Below are 9429 nucleotides of genomic sequence, written 5' to 3' on the forward strand. Positions count from 1 at the left end.
TGAAGAACATTTGGAGGGAAAAACCAAAGAGCTGGAGAATTAAGTGGGTTTGAAAAAGAGAAATTAGTCATCAAAGGAAACAGGGAGGCTGAATATTGACAAACTGTAACGGTAACAGGCACTCTCGGCAATGCTGTCGCTGTTTGTCCTGCTTGCGGTCGCACATTGTTTTGAGAAGTTAGAGAAGTAAGAGGCTACTTTCTGGGACTAAAAAGTTACTTTATTAGAAATTAGAGGTTACTTTCTACTGTACAAGTAACACTTTACTTTCCTCGAACTAAAATGTTACTTTCTAAAAGTAAATGCTTATTCGGTTACTACTAGAACTAGACAAGACTGTCATGATGTAGGTTTTGATGCAACGAGACAGAGGCAGCTTGTAGATGATTAATGCTTAGTGGAAAAAACTTACCAAAAAATCAGTGGGAATGCAGGGAGCCAGAGCAGAACAAAAACCATTGGGATCCAGGAACTAAAGACAACATGGACATAACAGGAGGAACCAGGAAGGAATGAGAGAGATGTGACTGAATACTGGGAGTGCTGGGACAATAGACTGGGCTAATTGGCTAACAGGTATCAGGGTAGGGTTGTAGTTTTCAAAGTTATTTTGGCTCGACTGAACAAATTTATACAGGACTTAAAATGAACATTGACCAACATATTTGATGTGTATTGATGATGGCACTCATCAAAATGTAATGTTTGTTACTGGTTTTCTCAATTGTAGATTATGTTGTATTTTTATAACTATATTTTTGTGATTTTATGATGTAAATCTCTTTGAACTGCATTGTTGCTGAAATATGCTACACAAATAAACTTGATTAATTGTCTTAAATGGAGCCAGCAAGAGTAAAATCTCTGACATCTGGGAATACTTTGAGATTATCCTCAACAATAAAATTACTCTTAGATAACATTAACCCCTCCACAATTTCTCACCTTCTGCAAAATTCCACTATTATTTGTAGTCTGATTAGTAAAGATATATCAGTCTTGCACAGCAGAAACAGATTTAATCCTGTTGCAGAACTAAAATTCAACATGTAGCCACATTTAAGGGATCAGAGCCAATTAGAAATTCAAGAAAAAGTGAACGCCCCAACAGGCACTGCACTCCCAAGACACTAAAACATCAAATGTCTTTATTGTCAAATCCGTCTATGACATAAAAGAAAACCCAACACAACCACTGACCTTCAACATATACCAGGATTAGATTGGCTGCAAATAATTTTAATAATTAAAAAATAATTAAAATGTTGTTTAACCCAGTTAAACGACGTTTAACTGAAGTCCATATAAAAGGGGCGCGGGTTTTAATATTTTTATCTATTTTAATCTTTTGTTTCTAAATCTCTTTCTTTTTCTTACTGTTTATTCAATGTCACATGCTGTTTTTTTAATTATGTAAAGCACTTTGAAATGCCTTGCTGCTGAAATGTGCTATACAAGTAAAATTTGATTGATTGATTGATTGATTGATTGATATGACAATTAAATATGGTGTTATTGATTCTCCTGTTACTAAACATGAGTTTGATGCAAACTTTGTGACAATATTGCATTTAGTAGTTTTTGGAAGTATGACTCAATTGAGTGACAAGGCTGTTAGAGTTTCACCAGCAGATGTCACTAGTGAGCAATGAATGAAGCATCAAGTAATGAACCTTTTTGCAAAGCAAAGGGTTGGAAAGCTTCATTGCTTCATGAGGCTTCATTTGCCCATCACTAACAGGCGGCAATCAATGCAGCCTTCAGGAGCCTCGTAAAAATAACACTTCGGCTGAGAATCGGATAATTCAGACATTCAAACTGTTAAAAAATAACTTATTTAAATCTCTATGAACGTAGGACTGAAACAAAAAAATTTTAGACCTCAAAGTTTTAATATTTATAGGCAGGAGACAAGCCTGATGTAGCTTCCGGATTTTAAGTAAAGTATTTGCTGCCTTCTCCACCTGGTGGGAGATGTTTGTGGACCAGGTGAGGTCAGTAGAGTTAAGGACTCCACAAAGACTTAAAGTAATTCTAAAATGTAAAACAAGGTTCAACACAGCAAGGTATGCCTAAAAAAGTATCAGATGACCAACAATGCTTTGGCAGTTTCTGCCTCTTTATTTATTTTTAGACAATTATCATTCAAACAGTAGCTTAACAAGTCTGCAACCGGTACGTTGAGAGTTGAATGTGGTTGTGAGTTTTAGCCTGAAACCGAAGAAGAAGTTTCATATTTACAAGAACTACAACCACATTCAGATCTTCGGCAACCTCTAGCTGATTTTCTTGCCCTGTATTCAGTCTAATTCAACTTTTTTATTAACGCCAAACAGCTTCTGTGTTCCTACTGTTGAAAAGAATCCCCACAGCATAATGGTGTCACCACCATGTGACCCCATTCTGTGATATTTTCCAACCACAGAAAGCATTTTGAATTTAGGTCAAATTGGTTGAACTAGTCATCTGACTAAAGTACTTTCCGCCTTTTTGCTGTGTCTCGTTCATGAACTGTAGGCTTCTTTACCGTGTAACCTTAAAGCAGATTCCCCCATACCTCTTAAATTATTTTTAAAATATGAATATTAATTGTAATTTTCCCTCCTTTTCCCAGTTTTGCACCTCCTTTTGTTGGCCCATTGACTAACGTTTGGTTTTGCAATGAAGTTCACATCAACATGAAATCTCATGCAGTGAACATGTTGAAAGTGACCGCATTTAACAGACAAAAGGAAGTGAGGCCATAACAATGTCAGCAATTGTTATGAAATACGCACAACGGTGTGCGGAAGAAGTTTAGTTCCTGCATGTTTCTAAATCAACAGGCTGTCAGCTGCCTCCGTCGGATCAGAACATCTGAGCACCAGTTTTGTTGTTGTTTTCGTTTGGGTTTTTTTGTATTTTTTTTTTTTTTGTCTGCTCCTGTACCCCAGCATGGCTGTCCTTCACAAGCTCCTGTCACAGCTTTTCAGCTGGTCCGGGATCAGTTTCCTCCTGCAGCTGATGGGGACCGCGCTGCTGGCTGTGGTTGGAGTTTGGACGTTGAGGCTGCTGGTTCGTCATGCCTGGTACACTCACAGGTTGTCCTGCTTCAACAAGCCGCCGACGCATTCATGGCTGATTGGTCACCTCGGTCAGGTAAGGTTAAAAATCCACCCTCAAACATACAGTATTACTTAAAAAAATAAAAAATAAAATAAATATATTGATGTCTCAGATGCAGAGCACAGAGGAAGGTCTCCAACAGGTGGATGAATTGGTGCAGACCTACAAGCACTCCTGCTCCTGGTTCTTTGGGCCTTTCTATCACATGGTCAGAGTCTTTCATCCTGACTATGTGAAGCCGCTGCTGATGGCATCTGGTACGATCAAAAACTACGCAAATCACAAGAGATTATTTCACAATATCCAAAGCTCACACTGATATTTTTCGTTCCATCTACTGTCCACCTTGAAGCCAACATCACGATGAAGGATGAGTTTGTCTACGGGCATCTGCGTCCGTGGCTGGGTGAGTCAGACATGTTGTCTTAACACAAGAAGAAAACTGAGTACACTGTGAAACCCAATTAGATCTCCTTACTGAAGAAATGATTGAAATTGTCCACTGAAACTTAAACAGATGTACGGAGCATTGATAATTTGATCAATTTGTTCATTTATTTATTTATTTATTTATTTAGTCATTCATTTATTTATTTACAGTAAATCAAACAAAGCATTTGCGAGACTGCGCCCTCATGTGGAATAGTGTGGTCATGTCAATGATCATACAACATACACTCATTGTGCAGTTTTATATATTCAAATGTAAATGCCAAGGAAAAAAGCTAAAAGCTGTTCTGCTCTAAAAGTAGCTCATTCTTAATGAACTGCATAGATGAAGCTTTAGAGTCTACCTTTTTGCCGTAACTTAATTGATTAAAGTCGATTATATTCACTCATCTTTTATGTTTCGATTTATAGTGTATAAATATGAAGTGGTGTTTTCTTTCCCAAATCTCTTAATTGCAGCATATAAATTGCTGGTTGACCTGGTTTATTTTTTACAGGTCGCAGTTTGTTGATAAGCAATGGAGAGGAGTGGTCTCGCAAGAGGCGACTGCTGACTCCGGCTTTTCATTTTGACATCCTTAAAAACTACATTGTGACGTTTAACTCTTCGACTAACACCATGCACGTAAGGCACACACTCAGAAACAAGTATTTGCTGTTTGGGAAAACTTCACTGTTTGGATCTTCGTCACTGTTGGCGACTCCTCAGAGTAGAAAATAGAAATGAGTCCCAAAAGCCATTATCAAAACTGCGTAATTATTCATTTGCAAGCAATTGTTATGGACGAAACTTTATATTAGGGGTGAAACGACTGATCGAATTAATCAGATTAATCGTCAACTAATATTAGTAATCAATTAATCATTACCTGGAGTATACAGGTTAAAAGGGACATTTGTTGAAAGAACAATGCACTCAGAGCACCTTTTCCATGTCCTCTCATTTAATGTCCAGAATAAATGGCACCGCCTGGTGGCAGGAGGAACAACCAACATAGAGATGTTTGACCATGTCACTCTGATGACACTGGACAGCTTATTAAAGTGCGCCTTCAGCTACCAGAGCAACTGTCAAGAGTGAGAACTTCACTATTTCACCCAAAATTTCTTGTCGCTGTTCTGGATTTCTGCCTTAAAAATATATATATATATATATTTGTCCTTAGGTCCACCAGTCAATATGTGTCCGCCATCATGGAGCTCAGCGACCTGCTGATAGATCGCCGCTTTCGCATTTTGCACCAATGGGACTGGATCTACTGGAAAACTGAGCAAGGAAAGAGATTCAAGCAAGCATTAAGTGTGGTACACAGGTAGCGTGCAACTCATGCAGCCGAGTTTAACATCTAGTAGGTTGGAGGAAACTATGAAAATTAAACCAGCTGACACCTTCAATGTACTTTTCCATCAGATCATAAAAGCTGGAGGTGTTATTTACACAATTCCGTCACAGTATATTTCCACAAAGCTTTACGAATCTACTTATTTATTTATTTTCAGTGTATTTTCTAACTGTATGCTCAACTTGCAGGTTCACTAGGGATGTTGTGCAGATGCGCCGTGCTCTCATTGACCAGCAGAGGGAGACAGAGACACTAACCAGCATGACTACAGCGCAACAGAAAAAGAAAGATTTTGTGGACCTTATTCTGCTGTCAAAAGTGAACACAGAACGGACTATAAAATTAAATATGACAAATTAAACTCCTAAAGATGAAAATAATTTCTATTAACACAGGATGAAGACGGACAAGGACTCACAGATGAAGAAATTCAGGCGGAAGCCAACACTTTCATGTTTGCAGGTGAGCAGGTGTTTTGGCTAAATACCGCCCTCTGTAGCCGCAAAAGTGAACTGCAACTATACAGCTCGTAACAGACTAAACTGATACATTTAAAGCATCTTATCCATAGAGATGATAATTCTTCTACCACTTGTATCTCTACGTTTACCTCTGATCTTATTTTAAACGTATTTTTGGATCAAATTATGCTTAAATGCTGAGAAACAGACAATGCTGAAAACAAGCATCCATCCATCCATCCATCTTCTTCCGCTTATCCGGGATCGGGTCGCGGGGGCAGCAGCTTCAGAAGGGAGGCCCAGACTTCCCTCTCCCCAGCCACTTCTTCCAGCTCCTCCAGGGGAACCCCAAGGCGTTCCCAGGCCAGCCGAGAGACATAGTCCTTCCAGCGTGTCCTGGGTCGTCAAGCAGAAAAAACAAATACCTTGCAGCCAGTTGGAGCATAAGTCTGCATGATATTTGAAAACATGCAATGAAGATATGACCTGAGATAAATAAAAACAAAAATCAGTCTCACTTTTCTCACAGGACATGATACGACAGCAAGCGCAATATGTTGGACGCTGTACAATTTAGCTCGTCATCCCCACTATCAGGAGAAATGCAGACAGGAAGTGATGGAGCTGATGCAGGGACGAGATGGGCATGAAATAGAGTGGTTAGAAGATGCACGCACACACACACACTCAGTCACTCTGCTGTAAAAAAGTAAAATAATGTATTTTTACGTTTTGTCTGATAACTGGACCAAAGAGTCACATTCCAGCAGAACAATGTGGTGATACAAAAACATATTTATGCAGTCAAGTGGCCTAGTCAAAGTTCAGACTTGAAAATTGACTTGCCTTATGGCCAACCTGACTGTCTGCGCTATTTCAATCACTAGATGTGCAAACCCGAAGATTTGCAGCAAACAAAAAGAATACCCTGAAATTCATGAGTGTAAAGTGACAAAATGTGAAAAATGTCAAAAGGTAAAAATACTTTTCCGAGGCTGTAATTGTTTGTTGCACTGACACACTTTTATAATTCAAAGGGAGGACCTGTCCAACCTTCCTTTCACTACCATGTGCATCAAAGAGAGCCTCAGGCTGCATTCGCCTGTCCAGGCTGTAACCAGGAAGTACACCCAGGATGTGGCGTTGCCAGGAGACCTCACCGTACCACAGGGTGAGAAGCTCAGCCCTCTGGGAGTTTTTACGATAGATACAGGATTTTACTTTACTTTTACTTACTTTATTTTACTTTAGGCTGTATCACAAGCATCCTCTTTGTGATACCTTTGTCTTGTGCCAGTCCTAACTGGGAAGTGAAATCTGTTTTTTTCCCTAAGGTGTAATCTGTTTGGTCAGCCTTTACGGGACACACCACAACCCCGAAGTCTGGACAAACCCACATGTAAGAAAGTTTTAATAAATATCCCCTCAAAATAGTTTTACATTTGTTTAAATTTGACACATTTTAACGTGCTTTAAAGGAGTTTGATCCTCTTCGCTTTGAACCGACCAACACACAGAGTCGCTCCTCTCATGGCTTCATCCCGTTCTCCTCCGGTCCCAGGTTCAGTTTCCTCCTTAAGAAAATAAGAGTCTATATGTATCAGAGTGTGTCAGTGGTGAATTTAATCCGTGTCTGCTCACAGGAACTGCATCGGACAGAAATTCGCCATGGCTGAGCTGCGGGTGGTCGTAGCGCTGACCCTGCTGAGGTTTCGTTTAACCCCGGGCGTTAACCCTGAAGCTGGGAGCGGCTCTGGGAAGGTGCGCCGTCTCCCCCAACTTGTCCTGCGTGCCGAGGGAGGCCTGTGGCTGCAGCTGGAAGATCTGAATGAATCAAGCTTTGGAAATAAATGATTTGATTACAGACATGTGTCAGAACGTAAAATGCAAAAACTTGGTATAAGATTTTATATTGTATTTTAACCAACGCTCTGCTTCAACCTGTTTTAAGATGCGTTTCATTGTGTGTGTTTTTTTTTCCAACTGGATAAATTCTGGGCTAATAAATATTAATGACATTGTAAATTCAAGATTTAAAGCACACTTTAATTTATTTAACCAATACAGAAATGGCTTTTTCATGTATAGAATCATTTAGACAATAAAAAATATGCAATATTTACAGCTGTTGGTATTTCTATAAGTAATAAAAAAATAAAAATTTGTCGAGAAAAGTCGAGCTCATCCCACTTCCCCATGCTGGAGATTTTAGTTTAATAACAATAAATAAAGTTATCTTTAAAACTAATTACACAGGCGACATCAAGACCCGACAGTAGAGTCAGACGGTAATGAAATTAATCTGGTTGTGTGTGTTGTTATTGTGTCCTGCAAACTTTGCTTTAATTCTACTTTTTTCTATTTAATCATAAAAAAATCATAATCAGACAGAGAACCGAGAGTACAACTCAGAAGAAAAGAGTTCATCTGCAGATTGAGGTTAACCAAGGAACAGTTGACGTGAGGAAAGTTGTGTGGGACATGGGTCGTTGACACGTACGAGACGGAAAAATCAGAAATGAAAGAGTTGGGCGGTTACCAAGAAGATAAAAAAAACACCAGACAGAAGGTTCGAGGTTCTTGGTTCCGCAGCGTTCGAGTCGAGCACACATGGAGATGCAGAATCAACAGAGGGCTGTGTGGTGATACCCCGGGACGACTGCTCGCTGCACAAGGAAGGAACAAGATCCGTTTACCCACAACTCGGGATTCTGATTCGACTGCGGCCCTTCACTCAACCCAAAGGATTTCAACGATGCTGCAGTGGACATGGGGAATAGACAAAGATCTTTAATGGATAAAGAACTGAGTTCGTTGAGGATTCTCACCAGTTCAATTTTGGATCTATTCTAAGAGGATTCTGCCAAGACAAAGACAGGACTCCATCCATGGACGTTAAAGTTCTCTGCTGCCAAGATCGTCTCTGCATCTGGGTTTGAGTAGTACTGCCTCCCCCAAGGCCTCTATTTAGATTAAGTCACAGTGTAGGGTTAGAAGTAGGAGTAATTTCTAAAAATTCTTAAAAGTATTAATTTCTTAAATTTTTATTGATAAGCTGTATGTCTTCTTCCCTTGCTAAAGCTTGCTAATAAAATGCTAAAATCTAATTGATGCTGTGGACAGTTAAATTATTTGAGTCAACTACATTTAATTCTTCTGATTAATGTGAAATCAATGTTAATGGTCCTAGTAAATCAGGGTGGCTTCGTACGTTCTTTAGTTCAGATAAATAATGACCCTGGGACTTATTGACCACGTCCAAACAGTGCAGCTAGTAGCCAAAGTAGCTTGAACCCATCCCTACTCTAAGGGCCCTAGAGAGGCCCTTAGAGCAGGGTCAGGGTCAGGCAACTCGAGGACAAAGACAACATGGAGAACGAGAAGGACGACGCGCAGTCGTACGTCCAAGAGATGGCAGCAATCCCACAAAGAAATGATGACCATGGCCCAGTAGGGCAAAGTCAGATAGAAGATGGAAGACGAGCCCTGTCTAACTCCTTGCTCCAGACAGCAAGTGAGAGTTATCCTGTATGGAGAGGGGTTCGAGACGTGGACACAGCCAACCCAGACGTGGTTTATGAGCTTGGACACCGGCGGGGCTACTCCGATGTCTGAATCATGGACTGAAGCGGGTCATAACGTCTGGATGAAGGTAGGTAGAGCTTAGACGAATCTTTCTCGCTCCCAGCTTAAACAAAAGTTCTCTACATTCTTATTTGCGGTAATACCCAGGAATTAGAGACTTTTCGTACCCGTGAGATGGAGAGCTGGTCAGTAGTCAGTCTGCTGGAGGTTAGGAGGAGTTAGGGGCGTGGCTGAGTACTGTGGATTAACAAATTGTAAATTCTTGTTAACTAGATATACTTTATTTTATATTTGCTGTGCTTCATCAAGAACCAACAGCAGCATCACCCAAGAAATTAATAATCTGTTAATGAAATGTTATAATTTTGATTATTGAGGTACATTTGAAACAAATGCATGAAATAAACATAATTATAAAACTTTGTATTTTTATTTTATTTATTAAACAATCAAATAATTTAATCTAGCAATAAATTATTATCCAA

The 9429-nt window shown here is 39.6% G+C and overlaps 1 protein-coding gene across 1 annotated transcript; it reads left to right on the forward strand.

The window, feature by feature from the left end:
• The first annotated feature begins 2600 nt into the window (after nt 1-2600).
• On the forward strand, nt 2601-7483 carry cyp4f3 (cytochrome P450, family 4, subfamily F, polypeptide 3). The gene is made up of 13 exons (XM_007572190.2): nt 2601-3138; nt 3218-3362; nt 3458-3511; nt 4053-4180; nt 4511-4632; nt 4722-4868; nt 5087-5216; nt 5294-5360; nt 5889-6018; nt 6397-6530; nt 6694-6758; nt 6838-6920; nt 7003-7483. The coding sequence occupies exons 1-13, from the start codon at nt 2935-2937 to the stop codon at nt 7211-7213; spliced, it is 1620 nt and encodes a 539-aa protein (XP_007572252.1). The 5' UTR covers nt 2601-2934; the 3' UTR covers nt 7214-7483.
• The last annotated feature ends 1946 nt before the right edge of the window (nt 7484-9429 follow it).

The sequence above is a fragment of the Poecilia formosa genome, unplaced genomic scaffold (genome assembly GCF_000485575.1).
Source record: "Poecilia formosa unplaced genomic scaffold, Poecilia_formosa-5.1.2 Scaffold297, whole genome shotgun sequence".
In the NCBI taxonomy this organism is placed as follows: Eukaryota; Metazoa; Chordata; class Actinopteri; order Cyprinodontiformes; family Poeciliidae; genus Poecilia; species Poecilia formosa.

What these genes read in the sequence shown, in the direction of transcription:
- cyp4f3 (XM_007572190.2), top strand. Translation starts at nt 2,935, where the DNA reads ATGGCTGTCCTTCACAAGCTCCTGTCACAGCTTTTCAGCTGGTCCGGG. An exon ending in CTTCGACTAACACCATGCAC is followed by an intron (nt 4,181 to 4,510) that starts GTAAGGCACACA and finishes TTTAATGTCCAG; the next exon opens with AATAAATGGCACCGCCTGGT. An exon ending in CAACACTTTCATGTTTGCAG is followed by an intron (nt 5,361 to 5,888) that starts GTGAGCAGGTGT and finishes CTTTTCTCACAG; the next exon opens with GACATGATACGACAGCAAGC.